A 27,315-nucleotide genomic window follows, 5' to 3' on the forward strand; every position below is an offset into this window, starting at 1 on the left:
TAGGTATCTGACAGATAAAGAAGGTGTTGTCAGAGTTTCTTCACTTTTTTTGAGGATGTTTCAAGGAGGTGTTATGAATTCCTTTCCTTGGATTCCCTATTTGGTCCCTGGGTAACTTGAGAAAAGGTGAACTTCAGACCCAAAAATATGGTTTTAATAATGCTTTTGGACCGGATAACAAACCACCATCAACGTCAGGAGAGTTTAATCTCATTATGAGAACATTTCAAATCTCTGACGAGGTTCTTACGGTTGATGGAGCTTTGTTTGCACTGAAGTGGTTTGGTGCTGACTGTGTGGCACTGCCTGGGTGAGCGTCTTAATTCCCAGAGCCGGTGCCATGGATCTCTTTTGGTAAAGGGTGGCTCATTCCATCTAACCCATTCAAATCAGTGATGAGAAAGTGGCCCTAACTACAGGAACCTCTGAGTCATTCACACAAGAGGGAATAAAACGGATCAAAGGATTGACCGTTAACAAACTGGCAGCAGATTTTTTACATTGGACCGGGGTCACGAAAAAACTGCCAAGCCACAGAATGTGTCAGCTTGGCAGATGATATTCTCTCCAACTCTCTCTCGTACAAGTGATTGATAGAATGAGATCATGGATATAATCAGTGAAAATGTAGATTTCTCTGCAGGTAGCCGTCAGATTCAGAGTCAACAGCCACTGCCCCAAGAAGAGACTGCTTTTTTTGAAAAATGTTTGGTCCAGAAGAAAATTTAAACATTAACCTGGGGCCGAATTATAGAAGTGTCCTGACTTAACAGATCCTATCCTAACTGTTTAGTAGCCATTAGAGTTAGGACCGGATTTAGCAAAATAAAATGTTTCTCTTATGATAGGACAAGGGTATTACGCAAGCATCCTGACTTACCGAAATCTTATGAACGCCAACTTTAGGTAGCTGTTAAGCTGTCTACATTTTAACTTTTCCACCTGTAGTAGTAGACTTGCCAGCCTACCAACTAGCAAACAGAAGCATTCTCTAACGGTAGTTAAGGATAGTGCTCTTAGCAGTCTGTCATGAAGTGAAGAGCCCATCATTGTTTTTGCTCCATTTTTTCAATGTTTCAGTGATAAAAACAAGAACAGAATTTTCAAAAAAAAATCTTAAATTAGATAACTGTATGATAACTGTTGAGCTGTGACACTTTTCACTTTTTCACCTGTAGTAGTAGCTAACTTATTAACTAGCTAATAGTTTTTGCATCAGTAGCTAATGGTAGTGTTAGGCAATGGTAACTAACAGTGATGTTTGATAACAGTATCTAATGGTAGTGTTAGCTAACAGTAGTTAGTGGTAGTATTCACTACTGAACAGTGTTCGGTAGCTGTAATGGTTGCCCTAGCTAATGGTGGTTAAAAGTAGTGTTACCTAACTTGTTCAATCTGTATGACAGCTCTTTTATTGTTTTTACACAATGGTAGCATGGAGCAGAGACTGTGTCTGCTTTCTAAGGACTTTCTTTCTTTTATCTCCCAAGTTAGCATTGTCGTAAATTTCCTAAAAAGAGCATCTTTGGATTCATACAGATGTTACAAACACCTCATATTCATCAGTCTTGAACTTAGGTTGCTCCATTTTCAGTGTTTTTTATTGCATCCAATATCACATACCATGCACTAAATACCCAAAATGTGCAGTATTGTTAAACCTATTTTGTGTAAATTAACAGTGGTATGTATCTTTTTGGACGCACTCCTCAGCGCCTATCACCTCACTTCCCAAGCCTGCTGATTGGAGACATGTAACTGTGTAACCCATGCCAAAGATGAACCAATTTAAAAAATATATTATGCCTAGCAAAGTAAAACCTCACTTACATTTAAATTTTGGCAATACAGCAACTTTACATCAAAGCTGCCTTGGCGGCTGCCCACCTTGTCTGTTATGTTGCTGTTATGGTCTCTGCTGTATTGAATTGTGGGATATTTATGCTGGTGTTGTCTCCAGTGTATGGTTTCATATTAAGGTTTCAGACATACTAACCAATCACCCATACTGTGTTAAGTATGGAACTTCGGATGCAGCTCTTATAAAAATCATTACGGATGAACTGTTCCTAAGTCAATGTTCCTATCCCAACTCTTATTTAAGCATGCTAACTTTACAAAATCTTTAATAAACTCTCCTAACTTTAGGATTAAACTGTTATAATTTTAACAGTTCCACCCACTGTAATGGCAAACTTACCAGCTAATGTGTTCACTAACAGTTGCTAACAGTAGTGTTAGCTAACAATAGTTAATGGTGGTGTTAGTTAACTTTTTTAAAACCAGTATGGCTGCTTTTTTTATGGACACCAGATACAATAGTGACTGCTGTGAGTCCATACTCTTTCTTTTATCTCCTGAGTTACCATTGCTGTTAATTTTGCCCAAAATCTCTACAGATATTAAAATGTCAATTCTTGTTTTTGTTCCATTTTTGTATGTTTCAGTGTGTTTAAAAACTAACAGTTATAAAATTCACTTTGATAAGAAAAGAAAAGTAGTTGCAGTTGCAAAGTAAGAAACATAAAAGTTGATAATTGACAGTGGATTGAGTGTAAGATGAAGTAAGATAAGATCGCATTCCTAATGTTAGTTAATTTACCTCTGTAATAGCAAATTGGGAATAATAATAGTGATATATTAAACTCTTCCTATCCTCCTATTTAAGGCTTAAGATAGCAATTTTCTGTAATGTGGCCACAGTTGTTATTTGATTTCTGTGTTATCAATTCTTGGTTTATTTGTGCCCTTAAATCACCCTACACCTCTGAATGCAAAAACCTTTATTGTGACACACTCCTTCTTCACTCCTCCCCATATGCCCTTTCTGCTTGTCATATCAAATCAATGTCAGATCAATTTCTCGGTTCATTAGCTCATGTGAGGTTCCAGTGTGCCCTGTGTCCTCACTCTCAGAGGTTTGTGAGGAGAACAGCTGGCGGCCACCTTCCTCAGCGAAACACCGCCATCTTGTGGTCTGCTTGCTGGAGGCAGGTTGTTGTAATGTAGCATATCTGGGTTATAAAGGGCTGTGGGTGCTATAAATGTCTTCAGGGAGCTGTTCTGGGTCGTCAGGCCAGAGATCGGCACAGGGGTAAACTGTGGGTATCATATTTTAAGACAAGTGAGCAAAAGAAGGCTAATGCACAGCTTTTATCCTCGTGTTTAATGTGAATATAAGATAATAATGATGAAATCAGCTATATTTGATCATTTTATTCATCCAAGGGGGGAAATTGGGTTATGTTACAGTTGCTCCAACCAAGGATAGAAATATGTAAGAATAGAGAATTATAAGAGAAACAGACAAATAGAAATATGGATAAGAAGTAAGTCAAAATCTGTGCATTATCAAGGTTGTTTATTATCATTATACACCACAAGGTTGTGCAACAAAATTTGAGCTGAGGTTCTTTCATGCTACTCACAAAATGCAACACATATACTGATAATGGCTATATTTTGCTTATTGCAGTGTTATTAGCAGTGGTGGACTCAGGCTGTCTGAGGGGCAGGGGCGGAAAAATAAGAAGGGCACCAGCAAGGTGTGTAGAAACTAAATTATTATTTTTTTGTATGTAGTGCAGCCTATATGACACTTTATCACATTTTGTCCACTAGAAGGGGACCTCAGAAAGGCATTTTGTCATGTTTTGTCCAATGGAGGGGGAACTTGAAGGGCATTTTACCACATTTTGTCCACTAGAAGGGGACCTCAGAAGGCATTTTGTCATGTTTTGTCCACTGGTGGGGTAACTTGAAGGGCATTTTATCACATTTTGTCCCCTAGAAGGGTACCACAGAGGGCATTTTGTTATGTTTTGTCCACTGGAAGAGCACTTCAGAGGGCACTTGAAAACATTTTGTTAACTAGAAAGGCCCCGGAGGACATTTTGTCATGTTTTATCTATCCAAGGTGGCACTTTTGCCTATTTTTTTCAAACATGGGGGCACCAGTGGTTATTATAGTGCATATAAATATTATTTGGTCCTTATTTATAGGAATGTAGGTTACATCAGTCCATAATCTGGAAGGCCTTTGTTTACTCTCAGGAATTTAAGATGTGCACTTGTGCGCTTCAAATTGCACAGATCAGTGGCCCTTTGCTTTGTAAAAGTCAAACGCACAGGCAGTTCGTGAAGACTGGTGTTTCATCTCTCATGCACTCTGTAGGGCAGCTCTCATGATGCTGCGCTGTGTGAGAAATCAAAGCGCAGGCGTCGAGTCGGGAGGGAGCCTATCTTGCGCAGACTGGGTACTGTACATGGCCATTGATGCTGCTGGATAGATGTAGCCCCTGATGTAAATAAGAATGGCGAGGGCAGCGGGTCTAACATGCCGCGTTTTCTCTGCTTGACATCGGAACATTTTACGCCACCATCGGGGATTTTATCAAACGCGTGGCCCTCTTTTTCTCTCGTCTTCATCTGAATCCTTGCCTTGACAGCTCGCCTGATGATTTTCATTTGACACAAGAGCCACAGCAGACGGGCGGCTTCTTCTAATAAACACTCGGGAAAAACAGGTCATTATGACCTTAGTATCCTCCATTAAAAGAAAACCATCGGATTGCTTTTACGCGGCAGCGTTCTGCTTGCATTTTTGGCTTTGGATTTCGTGTGCCGTGTCCGGAGAGAAGTATCAGCATTTCAACGTTGAGGTAAGATGAATGGCCTTCCTGCCCCTGCCTGGTTTATCATAAATGACCGTGCTCTCTCCTCCACATCATCCTCGGCGTGAAAAAACATACATGCATATATATTTATATATAGACAGGCACCCCACGCTATCCGTGGGCACAATTACCACAACGCATAACATGGATACAATGCAAGCCTATCAGGACAGCTCACGCACTAAACGGAGAAAATATCGAGCATTCCTCGTTTGTTGTAGAGTGCAATGAAACAGAAGGATGCTCATTTTATTACACTGCGGTCCGTGAGCCGAGCTGATCCAGCCCACTGATGCCAAATGTGCAGCCTCGACATGAAGAGTGGTCTATTTTAACAGCTTCAGCATCATGTTTTCATTGCACTTTAGTGACAGACAGGCCAGCCAGCGTGAAGTCAGATGTACATGCTTTGGCAGCATCGTAGTGTTGGAGGAGATTAAACGTTTTACAGACACAAGTTGCATAATAGGATTTGCTTTTTTGTACCTTATTAATTTATGTCTTTTTTTTTTTTCATCCTCACCTCAGGCTCCCCTCCCTCCCACCACCACTCTGAAGAAATTAAATGCTGAGGCTGGCTGTCACACATACACATCATTATTCAATTTTATGGCTCACTGAAATCTGCCTGATATCTATCTGAGATCCGTGCCTTTGACCAAACACACACAGGAAACACACCCACAGGAGAGGAGAGGAGGAGAAAAAAAAGGATAAACAAGGCGTTTAGCTCAGCAGAAAGAGGGATATAGAGGCAGCAGAAGGGGGGAGGGATGGACAGAGGAGACAGCTAGTCAGATTAGCTAGCTGGAGCAGATCTCATAGGCTGTGTGCTAGTGATGGGGAGGCAGCTGCTGGATGGCATGTGGACAGCCTTTTTCTAAAACTCTTGGTCCATTGACAGAAACTTCATAATTAGGACCTGATTTAGAAAAAAAAAGAACATTACAAATGAACAGTTCATAAGTCAATTTTCTTATCCTGCCTCAAGATGTTGAAAGTCTATTATACAAGCATCCCACAGCCTTAAATAGAGTCTCTTAACATTAAGACAAGCTGTCCCAATTTTGGCTTTTCCACCTTTACTAGTGCTAACTTACTAACTAACTAACGGTAGTGTTCGCTAACAGTAGATATCTGAAGAGTTAGGTAACCTGTTGTATGGCTGCTCCCGTATTAAATATATTTTTTGTGCTGTTGGCCCACTCTCTTTCTTTTATCTGCCAAGTTAGCGTTGTTTTCCTCCAAAAGTTAATAATTTCTCTAAAGATTTTTATCAAAACATAAAGTCATTGTTCCTGTCTTAAACTAAGGTAGGGAGAGTGTAGGCTATTACACAAGCATCTTAACCTCCCCAAATCTTAAATAAACTCTCCTAATTTGTGGATAACCATTAGCAGTGCTAACAGTAGCTAACGATAGTGTGGAATAGCTAACAGTAGTGTTAGGTAACAGTAGGTAATGGTGGCGGTAGCTAACAGAAAGGTGACCAGATTTCTGAATGAAAACTGGGGATATTCCCAGTTCAGTGGTCAATATATCATTAAAATTGCCCATTGTTACCTGTGTCAGAAAAACAGGGTGTGATTCAGGTTTCATCTATTTTGACCACAGTAAATGTTGTAGGCTACTGTAATAAACTATGACGGAGGCTATAATACCAGTATAAGACCCTTTATACAGCCATGTTGTGGATTCACTGACAGGAATGTCCACCAGTTTGCTCTGCTGCCCTGTCTTTCATGCCATGTAAAATATGCACAAAACAGGGTCAATGACATCGCCCCATTTTTGGTGGCCTGTCCCTGGAAAACAGGGACATCTGGTCACCCTAGTTAACAGTAGCTAACGGTAGTGTTGGATTGTGTTTTTCATCTGTATTGCCGCTCTTTTACTGCTCTTACACAATGGATGCCAGATACGGCAGAGACCATGTCAGCTATATTAGTCCACTTTCCATAAGTGTTGTTGTAAACTTAATAAAAAAGACCATCTTTGGATTTCTCTACAGACGTTAGCAAAACCGCCTATTGATTTGTTAAGAGCCAATCATTTTTTTTACTCTCTGTTTCAATTACTGTTTCAGTATGCAGGGTTGAACATTGTTTTTTTAAGTATTGAAGACTAAAGTTAATTTTCTAATTAAATATAGGGCTGCAACATCTAAAACATGGTGTAAAAATAATGAAAAATGTCCATCCTAGGCTTTTAAAAAACAAATTGATGTCTTTAAATATCTCCTTTTGTCAGTCTAAAGCCCAAAGATAGTCACTTTAATATGATTTTGCATGAAAAATTACTTTAAAAATTGATTGTTTATCAAAATAGTTTAATAGCTTTTTTTTTTACCACTTGCTTGGTTGGCATTAAAAAAACAGTGGGAACAGGTAGATGGGGACAGCTATTCAGATTAGCTAGCTGGAGCATATCTCTCAGGCTGTGTGCTAGTGATGGGGAGGCAGCTGCTGCAGCTGGATGGCGTGTAGGCAGCTGCGGATAGCACAGGCACCTCGTGGCCCTCAGCTTCAGGATTGAGTCTGGCAGTGACCCCTGGATGATGCTGCTTCGTCTCACCTCTCCCTCTCTCTCTATCAAGCCGCACTTTCGCTTTTGTAGGGCAAGAGGAGGCAGGGCCACAGTCCCTGCACATGTACACTGACCGGCAGCCGCAAGACACAAACACTGACTAAGGTCACTAGAAGGGATTCAAATGCAAACAGTTGCAGCGATGTCCAAAGAGCCTCTGAGCAAACATACACCGACAAATTTAAACCTAAAAACCACTGCTGGATGAACAATTTCTGCAAATAACGGACTATTTATATGCAAATCCAGCCTCATCAAGGCTCATTAAAGCTTCTGAACATTTCATTCACACTGTGACGTTAAATATAAATGTAACAACAACAGCTCATTCTCAGTACAGTTTGTTTTCTTGCGATAATCAACAACAACAACAAAAAAAAATCATTGTAACACTGGTTAGTCACAGCCTTTTGTGAGATGCAGAATGAATGACGCACAGACATATTTGTATTGATTTTTATGATGGGATTGGCCTCTTACTGGGAACAAGTGAGGAGGGTAACTGAACAAACAATACTTTGTCCTCATTAAACAGCTACTGCTGTGGTGCCCTTGAGCAAGCTACCCTAACCAGTGGTGGAGAAATGTCTGTGGCTTGTGTTTGTACCAAACAGCCTCTTAGCATTAAAGGGACAGTTCACCCCAAAATCATAAACACATATTTTTCTCTTACATGTAGTGCTGTTTATCCATCTAGATGGTTTTGGTGTGAGTTGCAGAGTTTGGGAGATAATGGAATAGGAGTGGACGGTATAAATGGTATAGATAGTAAAGCAGTTTTAATTTGCCCTACGCATTTCAGTACATTATACCATGCTGACCAGTAGAGCCCTCACTTTGCTTGTCCAAAAAAAGTGTCAATGAAACAATGAGCAGAAAATGATAATCCACAAAGTATGTTGGTTGACGCAGTGGTTACAAGAGGTAGTAATACTTGACATCCTCTAGAAAAGGTTTTGTGTGTTTTCCTTTTTATTATTCCATGTTTTGCACATTAAATGTTTTTAAAATACCTCTGTATTATGTAAAAAAAAATATGTCCTAGTAATAAGAGTATAGTGATAGCTGCCATGCCATTTTCATGTCAGTCTATATGCATGTTTATACTTGTGTTGAAATTTTAAGAAAAACAAACATACTGTGATATATACAATTGTCATCCATGCTTCAAATTATACTGTGTTATAAATTTTAGGTCATACCACCAAGCCAAACAATGGAAGTAGATGGCCTGTGGTGCTCAAAGCGTCAAAAATACATTTGAAAAACTCAGAAATCATGATCTGGTGACTCAAGATAATCCACAGACCTTGTTGGAGCAGTTTCATGTTGGAACTATTTTCTATCCACTGAACTACACCTATCAATCATATCAACATGGAGAGGGAAGTATGCATCTACTCATGGATGACAGATTACAGCTCAGCCAGGGAGGTTACCATTAATGTTTACACCCTGCGCTGTCACAAGCACAAGTCTCTCATCCATGAGTAGATGCACACTTGCAGAGACCAAAGCTAATCAAACACAAACAAACAGCAAACACATTACAAATACATGATAAACAATTTACAGTAGCTAACTAACAATAACATTTGCATTTTGGAACATAGCAAACTTAAACTCTCAGCAATGCATCATGGGAGCTTATGCAAAGGAATGCCGTCTCTCAGCCTGCCTGCTGCACATGTAAATGTCACAATCCACAATACTACAGCACCCCACAATGGCTAGAGGACCAGATTACACGAGTTACATTACACAAACTAAACAAGCTTTCCAGATGGTGAAAACTCTAACTGGATGTGCATCAGCATCAACTGACACAGAACTTATCAGCACTAAACTGAAGTTCAGTTTCAGCCTCATATTATCTTACTACTCTTGCTACTATTGATAATAATCATCAAGAAAAAAAAGAGCACTGGTTTCAGTATCCTGGATGTGATTTCAACCTTGGACATTTTTAGCATCAACTACTCCATTCCCATGCTTTGTTTCTTCTCCCTGTTTTCTAATAAAGGCAGTCTGCGAGTCTAAAACAAGTCTTAAAATAGCAACATTATGAAAGCCCAAATCTTTCTCCCTCCTCCCCCTTCGCAGGGATGGCTACAGAGGTATGGATACCTTCCCCGCACAGAACCGGGAATGTCTGTCCTGCGCTCGGCCCGTACCATGCACTCAGCCATTGCTGCCATGCAGCACGTCTATGGTCTCAATGTCACAGGGACACTGGATGAGAAGACCAAGGAGTGAGTATACAAACATGCTGTGGACGTGCTGCTGAGGTTCACATGTCACATTGATGCAAATGCTCCGCTCATTCATTTAAAATGCAGAATGGATTGCTATCAATATTTCAATGAAATAGAAAACGACAAAAATAGACATATTCTTTTCAACCCCCATCACCTCGCCTGAATCGACCCTCAGGTGCAGGTTTTAACACTTTTCCTTCTTCTCATTTTGCATGATGATGCAGTGATATCACGCTGAGGTGAGAATTAATGTTTTGACTATGCATTATGTGTTTTCTGTACTTGTGATAATCTCATGTGGTATGAATGAGAAAAGATGAAACACGTGATTTCCTCTCACCCCTCATTGAGATTTTTATCGCACACTTTGTATTAATGAATGTAGTTTGGAGTAGTTTAGTGGTATTTTGCACATTTTTTGCTGCTGTGATTATCTGGCACCTGTCAGGAAGAGAACTACTGAGTTCACTTCAGTGCTTCATGTTGTCTCGTGATGTTGTTTACCTCCCAACATTTATTATTTAGCTATCTTGAATCACCTTCTCTTCTCTTCTCTTCTCTTCTCTTCTCTTCTCTTCTCTTCTCTTCTCTTCTCTTCTCTTCTCTTCTCTTCTTCTTTAAGTTGGATGCAAAAGCCTCGCTGTGGAGTTCCGGACAAATTTAAAAGTTCTTCAAGGTCACGGAAGCGGAGATACGCGCTGACAGGACAGAAGTGGCAGCGTCCACACATCACCTACAGGTGAGAGATAGTGGAAGCAGTTGTCATGGCGACCATTGAGTTTAGCAGCGCTCATTGTAGGGTTCAGATGTGGCAGTGTTAATTTTCACAGCTCTCCTCCGTCTCTCATCTCCCCGTCTTTAGCCACCTGGGATCACATGCTCCGTGTTGTCATAGAGACTGCGCAAATACGTCACATATGTGGGGGCACACACACTAAAATATAGTCAATATCACACATCCAAATTAACACATTCATTCGCCCATGTGTGCTGCGAGTATGTTTACTTTCCAGAGTATAAATAGCTTGCTGGCAGAATGAAAAATGGGATTTATTCTCTCCTTTTCCTAAAACAAAACAAACAATTTTAGCTGAGTAGCATGAAGATTGAAGGCTTTCCTCTCCCTCATATAAAACTGTTTGAAAATCCTGAGTGTAAATTGTCCGTAATCTCAGCAGAAATATTCAAACTCTCATCTTATCTCGCCTGATTAAGCTCCAGTTTTTAATAGGTTCTGAGGAGAACTGATAAACGGGACTCTGGCACAACTGCAAATTGACAGGTTACAGCAGTAATAGACGATAACACTGTCAATTTATTCAAATCCTCCCTTCCTCCACGAATTTGAATTGATGAGCCACCTCTCCTAATGGAATGTCAATCAGTGCTGAGCCAGTGCTGCTGCTGACTGCACTTTATTCATGAAAATGAGTGGAGGGAGAGGCAGAAGATTTCCCATTCCTCTCTGCCTGCCAGGGACTGATAACGACTGCTGTGCTAAAAGTTCAGTAAAAGCTGCCGGGCTTGAAATAGTTGTGTCAAGTGCAACTTTTCTTCCCAGTGTCTCCTCATTTTGAAAAATGTTCACTTGAAATTAATGGGATAAAGAGGCGCAGGGATGATGCAGTATGCATTTTATTTTCATTTTCCTGAATGTTTTGCACCCTGTAGTTTTAATTGATGTGCTTTTAGTCCATGGGCCAGACTAGATATCAACACCATCTGAGTGCACAAAACTTTACCCGTTCTAAACTGTTTATAGGCTCAATGTACATAAATTAATATGTGATAGCTTTTCAACAGGAGCAGAGTTTCAATTCTATGGGACATTTCGTTATTTTCCCCTATTAGTGCCTTTGCATAATTTTCAAAAAGCACACAAACAGCCGATATCACATTAACAGTGAAGTAATCTTGAAAAAGCAACTAAAACATTTATGAAGGTTGTTCATTGTAATAAAAGTAATCTGTTTGAATCTGTATACACATTTTGCTCTTTTGAAATGAAAATAAATGCTGCCAAAATACATATAATTGTCACAAGTGAAAAATGTGACTTTGCACTAGAGACGTTCTGATACCATTTTAATCAAATGAGATATGTGATACAATTTTGTTTATTAGATGCTAATATTTTAGTTTATGTTGAAAATTTCATGTCAAACAATATCTATTTGTCTTGGACCAAGCTAAAATATATATCTCAACCCAAACAATTTTGGGTGTGAAAAATAATACATGCATCACATGCAACATTTTCCATAAAAACAATGTATAGACTTTTATTAACATAATCCTTCTCAATCCTCACTTATGACTGGAAGTATGTGGTGGTGGCTGCATCTGCAGAGACCCTGCAGCCCTCTGCCTGTATTTCTCATTATTTTGCTGTGTTCAGGCTGCTTTACCAACCCAAATCGTCCTGGGAATGAGACTCAATAATCTTTCTGGTGCGTATACGAAAAGCTCGGACAAATCCTACTGATTTTATCTTTAAAGCAATGTAGTTGGCTCTACACAAAGTGAATAAGGTATTGGGAAAAATCTGTAAATACAAAATACATTGCAGTGGTTTAGACATGAAAGTCTGCCAAAGGGTGCTGAAAGCCACATTAAAATGTTTAAAAACGCTAAAGAAATGTTATATGCTATTGTTAGCTAGTTGCTATAACTTGTGGGAAAACACAGAATACGTCAAGCATAAATAAACATAACATGAATAAAACTTTAGAAGAAGCAGCAGAATTTACACATTGTGCATTTAAATATCCCTGTTTATTAGATAATAGGTGCTTCAAACACTACTTAGGGGCTTATTACACTTATCCATGGGTGGCCGGTTGTCCAAACACACATCAGTGAGAGGATATAATGAAAGATGATTTTTACTGACAGTCTATTACTTTAAGAGGTGATAATCACTAATAATCTGCAAGGTCTAACATATCCAAACATAATCTACAACATAGCGATTAAAAACTTAGTACAAGTTCAGAATAATTTGCTGAACCAGATGGTAATGGTTTGTTAAATTTTGGGTCTGAGCCCATGGACTATTAAACTGTATATTTACTATTTGTTGCATACTATATGCATGATTGCAGCATCATTTACATCCATGCTTTTTAATACAATGAACATGGTATGTAAACTACAGTCTGCAGAGCATTTTCTCAGCCTAATAGCCTCCATGTCTCTGCAGCCTTTGTAATCACTTTGCTTTCTCTTTTTTTATTTCCACAGCATTAAAAATGTCACGCCAAAGGTGGGCGCCCGGGAGACCCATGATGCCATCCGGCGGGCATTTGACGTGTGGCAGGGCGTGACTCCCCTCCGCTTTGAGGCCGTTCCGTACAGCGCCCTGGAGACTGGCAGGCGTGACGTGGACATCACCATCATCTTCGCTTCGGGTTTTCACGGCGACAGCTCGCCCTTCGACGGGGAGGGGGGATTCCTTGCCCACGCCTATTTCCCGGGCCCAGGCATCGGAGGGGACACGCACTTTGACTCAGACGAGCCCTGGACTCTGGGGAACCCAAACCACGATGGTAAGCGAAAAACAGAATGGGTGTAAAGTGTTGATGGTAAGGAGTAAGATAAGGTTACAAAATGCCAATAAAGCTGCGGGAAAGGAAATTATTAAAGCAAGAGATTAAGATTAGGAAAGAAATTTGAAATGAAAGTGCAACAAACAAATAAAATAAGTGGAATAAGTGAGGAAAGCATTGAGAAACAGAAAAAACAAGCAGTCATCAGGATAGACAGATAAGGAATGATGGAAAGCAAACACTGGAAATACAGATGGCTGTGCAGGAGGGCAATATGACGATGGATGGTATCACAGGGCAGGGTATGGGGGATGCTTAACCAAAAACAAAGAATGCAGAGATGTCTTTGATCGGGCTGTGGCTCTGTAAGGAAGCATCACCCCATCTGTCATGATTTTGATGTTTTTTTTCTGCATAATAAGCTCTTCAGATGATAGGATAGAGAGCTCTGCTATTTTAAGACATCGGTTGCTGGCACATGATTATGGCTATTTTGTTTTTAGTGGATGTGATGTAACTCAGTGGCATGCTTCAAGAGAGGTAAAACAGAAAACTGCCACATATACTGTATATCCATCGCATTAAAACATTTGTGAGATAATGTGATGTGATGTCATTTTATGATATGTTATGAGGAGAAATTTTGTATTCAGTTAGATTAGGTTATTTTGAGTTATATTAGGCCATATTAAGTTTTCTTATATCATTTTGTGTTGTGCTGTGCTTTATTGTGTTATATTATGTTACATTTCATATTAGATAAAGTTAGTTTAGTTTAATTTATTATTTGTTATATCATGTCATATCATGTTGTGTTGTATTGTGCTGTGCTTTATCAAACACCATGTTTGTGATGTGTTTTGTTATTGTTGTTATTATTATTATTATTATTATTATTATTATTATTATTATTATTATTATTATTATTATTGTTTGTAGTAGTAGTAGTAGTAGTAGTAGTAGTAGTAGTATATTAGGTAAAGCTGGGTTACGGTAGTTTATTGTGGGTTGTATCATGTGTTGTGTTGTGATGGGATGTTACATGGTGTCTTGTCTTGTCATGTTATTATGGGTGTAATAGGTTATTTTATGTCGTTATAGGTATATTAGGTGAGGTTAGGTTAAGTTAGGTTATTATGAGATATGCCATGTTATGTTGTGTTATATCATGTTATTTTATTGTACGTGGTGTCATGTCATCTCATGTTACATTGTATCATGTTATGAAGGTATATTTTGTTACATCAGGACAGGTTATTATGAGTAACATCTTGTGATATTATTTTATATTATGTATGTTATGTTATATTATTACGTGTTGTATTATGTATAATGCTATTATTGGGTCAAATCAGGTTAACTAGTTTGCGTTATATTGTTGTGAGTTGTTTTATGTCATGTTATTTATGCTCTGTTGTGTTGTGCAATGTTATTATGGGTGTTTTAGATTAAGTTATATTATGTTGTTATTAGGTTATCATGAGTTATGTCATTTGGTGTTATGTTGCATTGCTTTGTGTTGTTATACGTTGTGTTATTTATGTTTTTTTTTATGTTTATGATATGTTAAGTTAGGTTATTATGGGTTATGTTATAACAAATTACTGTGGCACACATGTAATGTGGGCCACCCTGTCTGCCAGTGTGGATTGTTGCAGGGTGCAGCGAGGTCCTCACAGAGAGGAGGACATAAGTTGCCGTTCTTAGCCGTGCATCCACATGCACTTTAATTACCTACAGGGCGCCAGGCTTGTCAGAGCAGCACCAGGCTACTTTGCTAATACCCATGTGCTATACGCTTACATTTTATCCTCCCATTAGTGGAGGAGGAGGGTAACAGCTCACATTGTGTTTGTTCTGGGAAACTGCGTGCCACCCATCAGCTCCCCTCCCACCCTCTCTTTTGTTCTCGTACTCCAGTGGTAATTGTCTTAGACTCCCAAGTCAAATTCATGTTCACCCTTGTGCAGTGTCCCATGGTTATCTACGTGGAGTGCTGAGGCTGGTTCTGAAAAGCTCCTGTCTCAGCTCATGTGTCTGGAAAGCTGTGCAACCTTTAATGGGCTTTCACAGCAGTGTAATTGTAAATGTTGCATGTTGACATGTGCGCTAATGGTAGCTCTGGCCTGTCTCCTGGGAGTCGTTGTGGGACATTTTTGGTTTAGGTGGAAGAGGCTGGTTGTGTTAGATAAATGGGGGAGGGGGAGGTGTAACCTTTTAGCTGCTGGCTGAGGGTCAGTGGTTGTTCTGTGCGCTGAGCACTGCTGGCAGGAGTGGATATCATGTTTTAAAGGGCGACAATCTCCCGGGGACAGCTTCAGTCACAAGCTGTACGTAAATGGTGTACTTCTTTCTAAATCAGGTTGACACCATGAGCTAAGTGCTGACCATAGACAATGACCGTGACATTTTTCCATTTTCATTTGTCTGTGTGTGTGTGTGAACATGAAGCAAATTAGACCCACATTGTTTCCCTGTGCTATGCCACCATTTGTAGATGTGTTCAGGTGCGTCATATGAACGTGTGCTTGTGTTTTCACTATCCTCTGGTACCCTGGGCTGCAACGTGAGTGTGTGTGTGTCCCTCTGTGTGCTGTGAGCTGTGGCTCACATGTGGCTTATCTTCTCTTATAGAGCAAAAGAGGAAAAGTGCTCATGCTTTGCAATTTACTTCCAGTAATCTTCTCTTGCACTATATTGCACCACATAAGCTCAATGGTAGTTACGTCTGGGCCAGAGGGCTGTGAGTAAGGATGAAATGATTACCAGTTCCACGATAAACCATAATAAAATTCCCCAAGGTTAGTATTACTGTTTCAAATTTTAATTATTATTAAAATCTTATTTCATTACTGTGCTTTGAACAACTCTTGATAAATTCTGCCCAGCATCAACCAAAAGTATCTTTATAACTGTTGTTCAGACTTTGACAGTAAAAATGCATTAATCTATAATTAATGAATAGTATAGAAACTGCTGTAATTGTGACTTTGATACTGGACATTGTTTTGTCTGACAGAACCGTCTTTTAAAAAAGGAAACTAAAAAAAAATTTTAAATGAGGGCAAAAAACTGACATCTTGTATCTTGAATTAATTAATTTCAATTATTGATTAAGGAAAATGGAAAGAATTACAACCCTAATACCTCAATGATAGTGATAACATTGATAATTTTGGCCATTATAATCATAATAAGATATTTTCAGTTTAATTTCTAGATGCAACTAATGATCGTTCTCATTGCTGATTCATCAACCAATAGTTGTCAATTATGTGGTTGTTTTTTTCTATAAAATGTCAAAAATAATGATATAACAGCTTTTGAGAGCTCAAACTAAAGTCTTAAATGACTCAAAACAATCAAAAATTCAAAGGTACTCTACTTGCAAGAGAAAAGAAGCAAATTCTCATATGTAAGACCTCGGAACAAGCAGATATCTGTCATTCTCTGCATGATAAATCATTTAAATGGTTCTTTGTCATCACTGCAAAAAATGTGTGTGTATGTATATATCCTGTATTTAATATGACATATAAAGAATATTGGCCAACATATCAATAGCAGAATATATCAGCATTAGCCTCAGTCACAAGCTCACTAGTTCTGAGAGTGCAGTGTAATGTCTGAAGTTTTGTCCAAACAACATTTAAAAACCTAAAGCTAATCAATTTACAATGACGTAAAACTGAGAAAGAGCAACTTCTCTTATGTAAGAGCCTGGAACAAGCAGATATCTGTCATTCTCTGCTTGATAAATCACTTAAATGGTTAACTGCTTATCAAACTTGTTTTTGATTTTTTTTCTGATGATGACTAATCAAGTTATGACTACAAGACCTTTAATGTGCCCACGAATGCTCCCACGTGTCTTTGTTTTGTCCCATCTCTTGGAACTATTTCCTGTGACGCTGTTTCACAACGAGCTCAGCTTCAGTGTCGCTGTAGTATGTAGTGCAATAATTTATAGAATATACAGGTGATCAATGTCTGGAAGCCCACTTTTGAATCCCTTTCGCATGTGTGTGGTAAGAAGCTTGACCCCAGCCCTATTAATGCCATTGTTTGTGTTGCAAAGTCAGAAGAAAATCAATTAGTTCACCGGCAAAATGCTATTGAATTTGCATCTCTCCTGACCCGCTGTCTCATTCTTTTCAATTGGAAATCAATGACATCCTTGTCATTCATACAAGAGGTCACAGAAACATTGACCTCTTTGAAACTAGAATTCAGTGCATGGGTCTTGCAAGACGTTTTACAAAACTTGCTTCCCTTTTATAAGATATGTGGAAATGCTGTATTTTGTTTAATTAAGTCTCCTCTGAAGAGTAGACTGAACCCAGTGCCTTGGTTTCCCTTTCTAACAAAAACTGGAGTTCTAGGACACTAAAGCAGAGAACTTACATAGTCTAATTTATATATCTCATACATAGAGCTCAGCAATGAGGTTCCACAAGTTAAAATCCCATTCATATTTCTGAATAGAGGATTTAGATTATTATACATAATGTTGCAACCATCAAAGGTCGACTCACCATGAGATTGTGAAACGATAATAAATGTTCCTGAAGGCCCCAGAATTACATGTTGAGCACACATCGATTACATACAATTAAAATATACAGGACATGACAAATACCACAGGATTAAAACTGATTTCCACTCATCAAAGAAGAAATCAAATGCATGCAGAAAATGCATGTAGAAGTGAATTAGCTATTATAGCAGGGACATTTTGTAACAAAAAAAATAAAGCTTTTGTTTTAAAGTGGATAGAGAGATAAGGGAGAGTAGAGGCTACGTATATATGACTTGCAACCTGAAACACACCAGTGCTCTGACATGGCCGTTATGTGAATATAGTGAATGGGGAGGGACACTCAGAATAGGTGTCTCTCATGTTGTTAAGAGTGTCTGTGCATAGGTGCATGTTTCCTTCCTCTGCGTCATCCTAAAGTCACCTTCATTCTTCTTCTGTATGTACGTACTGTACTGCATGTTCTTTGTTCATTCACTGTGCCCTCTTCCCCTCTCCAGGTAACGATCTGTTCTTGGTTGCGGTGCACGAGCTGGGCCACGCCCTCGGCCTGGAGCACTCCAACGACCCCACTGCGATCATGGCTCCTTTCTACCAGTACATGGACACAGAGAACTTCAAACTACCTCACGACGACCTGCAGGGCATCCAGAAAATCTATGGTAACCATCTACCTCAGACATTAGAAACCTTGTAGGCGTTGGACAAAGACAAAGACAAACAGCTCTTTTTCCGGTAAATTCTAGTGAGAAAATAGTCAGAGCCATTTAGAGCCGTGTTACATATTGTTCCAACACTTTATTGAGTCACTATTACAAATGCTGCTGCAGCATTCGGCTGTGTTGTGTTTGATGCCAGTAAACAGCATTTGTCAGCTGCTAAAGAGGACAGCCAACAGGCGTTTTCAAAGCAACATGAGTCAACTGACAGCGCTCCAAAGAGGCAAAATCATCTGAGCCAAAATTAAAGGTGTATTGGTCAAAAAACTGTAAACGTATTAACTATTTCAAAAGCAGCAGTCAAAAATAGTTAAATCTCACAAACACAGAAAAAGTGTCCACTATTGAAGGAGGTTGAAATATTTTTTTTGTCATTTTAGGTCCACCAGATCGAGCACCGCAGCCCACCAGGCCCCCGCCCACGGTCCCCCCTCCTCGCTTCCACCCTCCCTCAGACCCCCGTAAGCACGACCGCCATGCCAGACCCCATCGCCCGCCACAGGGGGCCAAGCCCTCCAACCCCAACTCCAAACCCAACATCTGCGATGGTGGCTTCAACACCCTGGCCATCCTGCGACAGGAGCTTTTTGTGTTCAAGGTAGAAGCTGGGGGAACATGACTGCTGGTTTTAAAGGTGCAGTGTGCAAGATTTCCTGGAACCTGTTGGCAGAATATGGCAGAAATAGAATATAATATTCATAAATCATTCATGTATAATCACCTGAAAATAACTGTTTTTGTTAACTTCGAATGAGCTGTTTATATTCCTCTTCCTTCAAATCCGCCATGTTGCACCGACATGACTACAGTAGCCCTGAATGAACAAACCAAAGACCAGCTCTAGACATGTCCTTTGCTTTGATTGTATTTTATGTAGCCACTGTAAGTTCTCCTACACGCCGAGAAGACGAAGATATGATCGCAGTCTCTAAACTTACCGCTACATGCCACCTACACACTGCTCCTTTAAAGCAGTCTGGGATGATGATGATAATGATACTGAAGATTTGAGTGATGATTCTAGCTTATCTCCTTATCCTTTTCTACAGGACCAGTGGTTTTGGAGGGTACGGGACAACTCAGTGGTTCCCGGCTACCCCATGCAGATCAACTACTTCTGGAAAGGCTTGCCTGCCAAAATTGATGCTGTGTATGAAAACAGCGAAGGGAAGTTTGTCTTTTTCAAAGGTAATAATATTGTTAGGATTATTTGTTTCAGCTCTCTAATTTATTGAAGGTACCCTGTGGAGTTTTTGACCACTAGTAGTGCCGTAGAGTAATGTTTTGGTCGTACTGTGCAAGTGTACTAGTATGACACGTGCAGCTTCCAAGCTTGTCATGGTAATCAGGGTCCATATCAGTATTTCAGTGTCTGGTTTTTGTGGGGTTTTTGAAAGAAGAAGCTTGCATTGCATCAGCTACAATGAAAAAAAGGAGCTGCAACTGAACTTTTCTTGTCAATGAAACAAAAGTTTAGACTACATGACTTGTATAAGAGTAAGAAAACACTCAGAAAACAACATTACATGGGTTTGCCACGTTATCTCCACTATGTAGTTTAATTAGTCTCAAAACCAGTACACATAAAAACATTTCGGCCACTGTTGCTGTCCTCTTCTCTTATAACTACAAAGTATGTAAGTCAAGTTTGAAGAAAGTATGATTGCTTGTGTTGCATTTCTGCCACCAGTTTCAAGTTATGTTAACTGACAGTTGGTGCTGGTAAGGTAGCAATGCACCAACAAATAAGAAGAAGATTTCTAGCTGGCTAACATGGATGTAAACAACACGACATTTAAAATATTTAAAAAAAAAAAAAACACTGAATGAAAATTTCACGTGGCAGCTTTAAGTTAAATCAGAATTTTCCTCGTCCAGCTCTTCCAGATGCAATTTGCAATCATAAAATGAATCAAGTGAATCCACAAAAATAAGAAAAAGTCTTTTTACCCTCATTTTAACCCTTTACCCTTAGAAGTTATGATATTTTTCCCACTAAACCACAGTAATGTAGTAACTAACAAAAAAGAAAGTCAACTGGAAACCATCACTATGAGTCTCTGTGAAAGTGTGAGCACTTAAAACATCTTCTATCCCAGTAATCTTCTATTTATCAAATAAAATGATGTTTTATTCTATCCCACCATTACACTGCAGTGTGTATGTGTGAGCTCTCTAAACACACAGTAATCTTTTCATCATATATCAAACCTACCGGGTGACTCGGAGGTTGTTTTGCGTTGCGTACGGTAACAGAACGGGTGCAGGTCCGGCACAGCCATCCGTCCATCAGGCAGATTAACATGACATCTGTCACCCAGTGGGATCAGAGTGCCTCATGCTTTATTTATTCTCTCAGGGGGACTTAACTGCATGTGTGTGTATGTGAGCGTCTAGCTACTTACTGCGAGCGCACCACCACCGCAGCTCTCCTCACTCTGCCTCAGGCACTTATGATCAAACTGAATTAAATGCAACAATAGCTTCAATAAAACTGAAAACAACGAGTCTCGGCGGAGTTGCCTTCAGAGCATCATCTTAGCTGTTTATTGTATTATGGATAACACTGCATAGATTTTCTGCTGTGCTGATATTTTGTAAACGAGGTGATACATCTGACCTTTGAAATCACGTGAAGAGAAATAAATAGACTAGTTGGCAAAAAACAAAAAACAAAAACACACGCACAGAAGGCTTGAATGAGCTGACAGCCGGCAGTGTTTTAGCGTAGCGTGATTTTTGAGGTCATCTTTATGATAATGTCTTTGTCCCAGAGCCTCCTAACTTTGTGTTTATTTTAGGAAACCGTTTCTGGGTCTTCAAGGACACAACTCTCCAGCCTTCGTACCCTCAGGACATCTCGCTGTTCGGGACCGGCATGCCCACTCAGAGCATCGAGACAGCTGTCTGGTGGGAGGATGTCGCCAAAACCTACTTCTTCAAAGGAGACAGGTCTGTGTGGGACGATTATGTGCGCTGTTATGAAGTTAAGCAGTTGGACAGAACTGTAATCTCTCAGAGCAAATGAGGACACTGAAGACTTTTTTTCTTTTCTTTATGTCAATAAATTCAATCAGTGGTGGAAAAGTACTACAAAACTATACTCAAGTAGAAGTACTGTTACATTACTGAAAAATTAATCAACTACAAAAAATAAATACTTAAGTAAAAGCACAAAGTATTCTTCCTGAAAACTAGGTAGGTATAGTATAGTAATATGAAAAGAAAAAAAAAACTTCTGTACATATTTCTTTACTTTTATTAGTGCAACAATAATTACATTTTAAAAAAATATTTAATTATAAATTATATCTTATATTAATACACATTATAACAAGAAACCTCTGGTCAACAAGTGTCCTATATAATCATTACACATAAATATATTTGATTCAGTTTTATAAGTATAATACAGTAAATTAAGAAAAGTATTTGTCAGCTCCTTCCTCTCTGGTCCTCTTTATCAATGCAGTTTATCTTTGTTTGGAAGATGTAATGATTGGGACTGTTTCCCTTTAGATATTTAATAATTTTGCAGGTTTGTTGATCAATGCATTTTGTAACAGATTTGCTTGCTCATCCATGAAACTCTGTAAGCTGTCACATGTTGCCTTGAAAACTCTGATCGCCTATTTAACAGCTGACAAATGCTGCTTACTGGCTTTCAACTTATTATGTAATATTTTGTAATCGATTGATTACGTTACTGCAGGATCTAAGCCATGTTATGAAAAGTATTTACATTGTTTTGTCTACTTGCGTACATTTGGTTACAGTTAGGGCTGCCATGACATCAGACTTTCACTACATGATTATCGTGGTCAAAGGAATCATGATAATGATATTATTGTAATATTATTATCTATAAAAAATGTCAAAAAATAATGCAATCAGTCAAATTCATCTTTAACTTTGTTTGCTGTGTGTTTTCATTCTTTTGTGGTAAATGAATTACACTCAAAATACAGGTGCAAACCATAATTATATATGAATTAAGAGCACACAGTATGTTTAAGAGGTTATGGATTATTACACAATATTATCATATGTGTATTATTTATTTATTTTTTAAATATCACAGTTATTGTCAAATACCTGTATGTCCTGACACCCCTACTTGTAGTTAGTTACCTGTAGTTGGTGAACTGACACCAGGGACTCTTTCCAAAACAACCAAATCAGAGAATCTGTTGTTTATCTGTCTGCGTTGCGAGGGTCTTAAAGTTTGAGCGTTTGCCAGTGTGACTCACATGTTTGTTCAGCTGTCATGATAAATCATATCCGAAGAGGTCAGGGGACCCTGTGGTGAAAGCTGACAAAATGCTTTGTCATGATACTGTCATCCCTCAACCTGCTGCTGCACATCATGACAAACAGGACGCTCTGTCCATCGTCCCAGACATGATTTTATCTCTGTCTCTCTGTCTGCGTGTGTCTGACAGGGTGGTGTTTGCTCTATTTCAGAGGAATGACACTGTGCAGCAAGATTTATGTGTGTGAGCGCCAGTGTATGAGAAGCAGATCAATCACAACTACGCCTGAAAACAAATTTGCTTGACACATAAACACAGTGTGGATGATTGATTGGCCGATTTCTCTGGTCATGTGAATTAAGTCAGTTGCTGAGCATTAAATGGTCATGTTTTTATGTCTGAGTGCAAGTTACAGACAACAGACTGTCACTGTAAACACAGTGTGTAGAGTGTGAGTGTTTCTTCCTGGTCTTAAAAGTTGAATTACAGTTAGGACATAACATCTTCTTTGCTAACCTGCTTGGTTACCAAATCAACCTATTACCAACTGTTTAAAAGCACAACTATCATCCCCAAAATATTATTACAACACCCCAACTTCTCTCATCTGATCACAGATGGAACAGTAAAGATTTTGACTTAATTTGATTTTGTCTCTCAGCCCTGGTTTGAGGTCCTCTTCAAGAGACGAGAGAGGCAGTCCCTCTCAGGATGAATTGGATGCTGGTGACAGAACAGAATAGAGAAGTTAGTCGCCTCTTTGTGTGCACAAGAAGACTGACAAACAGATCTTGAGCTTTGACGTTGAGCGATTTGGTAACTGTGTCCAGGTGTTGGATTAATTAAACTCTCATCCCTCTGTGCCGATTTGTGTTTGTGGATTTGTGTATCCCCAGAAGATTTAGGATTAACCCAAATCAGCAGACTATTACTGCAGGGTCAGGTGTCTGACAAGGGTACATGTCACTCTGTGTTGACTGTTGTGTCTCTGTCTGTCCTGCTTTAGATACTGGAGGTACAATGAGGACATGAGGACCATGGATCCAGGTTATCCCAAACCCATCACCGTCTGGAAGGGCATCCCTGACTCTCCACAGGGGGCTTTTGTGGATAAGGCCAACGGTATGACAGCTTTATGGACAGTGTAACTAGTCAGTGAGGTTTGAGCTACGCAGTTTTGCACACGGCGGCATTTAGAAACAAGCAAGAGCAACACCTTTAAATACAGTAGAGATCTAGTTTATGTTTTTATCTGGTATGTGCTGCTTTTGTTTAACTCTTGAATGCAAAAACATGACTGTGAGAAAACAGGAAGTTGACTGAACAGCATTCAGGGTTGAGCTCATTACTGTCATTATCGCAAATTTTATTTTTTAGGGTCAATCACATTATTCCATTACACAATATGTTTGTGATCAGTGCTGTGTGTGTATCCTATATTTTCATGTGAAAGCACTAAACAAACCTCAGATATTACAAAGGATTTGCAGCTACGGTAGCAGGTCTGTGAGGCTGAAATTTGTGGACTACAGAACTTAGCTTTGAGCTAAATACTAATGTCAGCATACTAACACGCTCACAATGTTAACATGATGATGTAACAACTATAATGTTTATGTGCAACATCTTTTAGCATGTTAAATATTTGCTAATTAGCTGTAAAAATGCTAGGTTTGCAACTTTAAATAGATTAATCATTCGAAAGAAAATTAACCTAATTGTCATACACTGCTATTGCAATCCACTACATGAGAGCTGCAACAATTAGTCAAATAATCAGCCAGTCATTTGAAAGAAAATGAATCAATCAAGCAATTTCAAGCAAAGAAAAGTTAAATATTTACTGGTTCCAGTTTCTCAAATATGAGAATTTGCCTCGTTTGTATCAATTATGACTTTTAATTAGATGTTTTTAAAAAATATATTTTTTATACACTAAATTATTAATTGAGAAAAATGACAGTAATGATTATTTTCATTCTTCTGCCGCAGCCCTGCACTGCAGCAACCAAAAGCACACAGCACAGACAGAATCCTTGTTTTTCGCAAATAAAGATTCTCTTGAACAACATTAAAAGTGCAGTAAGCAATTCTGGAGAAAGCTGGTTGATTGTTTAGTGTCATTGCCAGGTCATCAAACTGTTTCTCGTTGGGAATTAAACTCTTTTACCGACCTGTGAATGACTAAAGTCTCGCACCATGGAGCACAAGTCTGTTTTTCTCTCAGACCATCTGAATTACATGATGCTTAAAACTTGTTATTGGCCTTGTTCCCAGTGATGCTGAAAATAAACTGCCAACCTTAACTTTAACACATTGTCACTGATTTGTCTCGATAAAGTGGTGCATGCAACTGCATGATATTCAACTTTTCGAAAAGTTAAAAGTGCATTTCCACAATCTTGCTGCAGGCTTTACCTACTTCTACAAGGGAAAGGAGTACTGGAAGTTCAACAACCAGCTGCTTCGCGTGGAGCCCGGCTACCCGCGGTCCATCCTGAGGGACTTCATGGGTTGCGACGGCCTACCCGCAGACCCCGACTGGGACTGGAGCCCCCCGGTGGCGGAGGAGCGTCACTACGACAACGGCGACGCGGACGTCGTCATCAAACTGGACAGCGCGGGGGGCACGGAGAAAGCCGTGGCCATCGCTATCCCGTGCGTCCTGGCGCTGTGCATGATGGTCCTCCTCTACACCGTTTTCCAGTTCAGGAGGAAGAGCACGCAGCGCCACATACTGTACTGCAAGCGCTCCATGCAGGAGTGGGTGTGAGGGACTGTTACTGCACTGTATAGAGAGGGGTGTGAAGCTCTGATAAAGGTCTAGTCATTACTTGAAGCCCTGCGTACAGTAATTGGAAGCACTGTAAAGGGTGCAGTGCATAAGGATTGCCATGTTGGCAGATTTAAAATAACTGCTTGAACTCGTGCAAGCTGCAAGGAAGCGAAACCGTGAGCAGAAGACAGTGTAGGAGCCACATCTCCTATGTCCAACTAATATGTATGTATCTGCTTCGACTTTTTTCTGTATCTTGGAATGAACTCAATTAAGTGAGACAGAGTTAAGCTACTGTAAGTGGGACCTTTGTCTATCCTCGTCTCTGCACGCCGCTTAAAAAGCCCCTAGCACTAACTTCCATGGACAAATTAGATATAGGCTTCTACTTTACTTTCATTTCTTAATTAAATCGCTCTGAGCTGTGCTTTTTTTTTAATTTATTTAGGGTCCCTGTAAAAGATTATTCATTGTGTGGAGGACTGATACACAAACCAAATATGACCTTTTCTTCCAAAGAGGATTACTGCTCGATGTTGTTTTTGATGGGATATTTTTCCTCCACGGATCGAACATTGTGGCATCATACTCCGATTTTCTTTCTCCGCCATTGGTATTCACATCCGCCCGTCTGCTCTGTAATCTGCGGGGATAGGAAGCAGCCGTTAGTGAGAGCGAGGAACTCTGAGACTGTGGTGGCAGTCTATCTCCAAAACAGGGGCCAAAAACCTCTCTGCAATATTTATGAGACTGCCTTAATCACAGATTGCTTAAACTCCCGTCTCCTTCTCTCTGTTTCTCTCCGGTGTGGATGCCGGATACCGAGTGACACAGTAGGAATATAAACAGCACATGAGGGCGTTAATTACTGCCCATAATGCAATTTCAAAACCAGTAATTAAGGACAGTTTGATCCACAATGGGTTCATTGCTCTTGAAAATGTGCTAAGCTGTGCTAAATACCTGACGGCGAGTATTTCATTTACTGCCTCACCGGAGGGTTTGACGAGAGAAAGGGATGGTTAGTTGTGTGTGCGTGAAAGAGACAGTGATTACCCACACCATATACAGAACACTCTAAGAAACAAGGGTCCCAAAAGGGTTCTTCCTGAAGGGCTGAGGTTCTACTACTTGCTTCTGAAGAGCCCTTTGTCAAGAGTTGTTTGTAAGACTTAAGGGTTCCATTAAGAACCCTTTCTGAAACAGAGAGCTCTCTGAGGACTGGTGAAGAACCCTTTCGTCAAGGGTTTGTCAAGTGTTCTTTATACCAGAACATAAAAGAGTTCTTAGCTGTACCTCCCAGGTGGGTTCTAGATGAAACCTTTGGGGCATAAAAGGGTCCTTGATATAACATCTTGAGTGGGTTCTAGATAGATCCCCCACATGGGTTCTTGTTAGCACCCCAAAGTGTATGGGGGGTTCTAAATGGAACCAGTACACCATAAAAGGGTTCTTTATAGAACCTCAATTGGGGTTTCTTTTCACTGACAGTTCTATATATAACGTTTCATGTTGGGTTCAAGGTTGAGCTCTCTGAAAGGGTTCTAAGTGGAAGTATTTCAGAAGGTTCTACCATGAGTCAAAAAGGGTTCTCCTACGGGGACAAGTCAAAGACCCTTCATGGTTCTAGTTTGCACCTTTATTTCTCAGAGTGTAAGTACTGTACTGTAGTGTCAGATATTGAACAGCGAACATCCTGCTTTACTTTAATTTTCCTGCCAAGTTTGGACATTAATACTCCAAACAGTGTCAGTTCATACATTTTAAGCAGCTTTACTGTTCCATATTTTGTTCTGTTTTTTCAACTTTTATACAAGGTTTATAAGTGTACATAATGTTTCACATAGCACAAGGCGCAGAAAGAGGGGGAGAAAAGAGAAAAGCAAACTACATGTACCATTTTTTTAAAATAAGACACATATGTTGTGTGTTTCTCATCAAAAGAAAAAGTCGTCACTGCAT

General features: G+C 39.5%; 1 protein-coding gene across 2 annotated transcripts; it reads left to right on the forward strand.

Moving 5' to 3' along the window:
* The first annotated feature begins 4,226 nt into the window (after positions 1-4,226).
* mmp16b (matrix metallopeptidase 16b (membrane-inserted)) lies at positions 4,227-27,315 on the forward strand. 2 transcript variants are annotated; one of them, XM_084731873.1, is made up of 11 exons: positions 4,227-4,661; positions 9,366-9,514; positions 9,745-9,759; positions 10,143-10,259; positions 12,764-13,068; positions 18,106-18,267; positions 18,705-18,922; positions 19,374-19,512; positions 21,126-21,276; positions 23,584-23,699; positions 24,989-27,315. In XM_084731873.1, the coding sequence occupies exons 1-11, from the start codon at positions 4,533-4,535 to the stop codon at positions 25,348-25,350; spliced, it is 1,863 nt and encodes a 620-aa protein (XP_084587999.1). In that variant the 5' UTR covers positions 4,227-4,532; the 3' UTR covers positions 25,351-27,315. The 2 variants fall into 2 exon arrangements, with proteins under 2 accessions (XP_084587999.1, XP_084588000.1); XM_084731874.1 differs by lacking the exon at positions 9,745-9,759.

This window comes from Lutjanus erythropterus, chromosome 12 (assembly GCF_056507025.1).
Source record: "Lutjanus erythropterus isolate fLutEry1 chromosome 12, fLutEry1.hap2, whole genome shotgun sequence".
NCBI lineage: Eukaryota > Metazoa > Chordata > Actinopteri > Lutjaniformes > Lutjanidae > Lutjanus > Lutjanus erythropterus.

What these genes read in the sequence shown, in the direction of transcription:
- mmp16b (XM_084731873.1), top strand. Translation starts at nt 4,533, where the DNA reads ATGACCTTAGTATCCTCCATTAAAAGAAAACCATCGGATTGCTTTTAC. An exon ending in AGGAGCTTTTTGTGTTCAAG is followed by an intron (nt 18,923 to 19,373) that starts GTAGAAGCTGGG and finishes CCTTTTCTACAG; the next exon opens with GACCAGTGGTTTTGGAGGGT. An exon ending in GAAGTTTGTCTTTTTCAAAG is followed by an intron (nt 19,513 to 21,125) that starts GTAATAATATTG and finishes TGTTTATTTTAG; the next exon opens with GAAACCGTTTCTGGGTCTTC.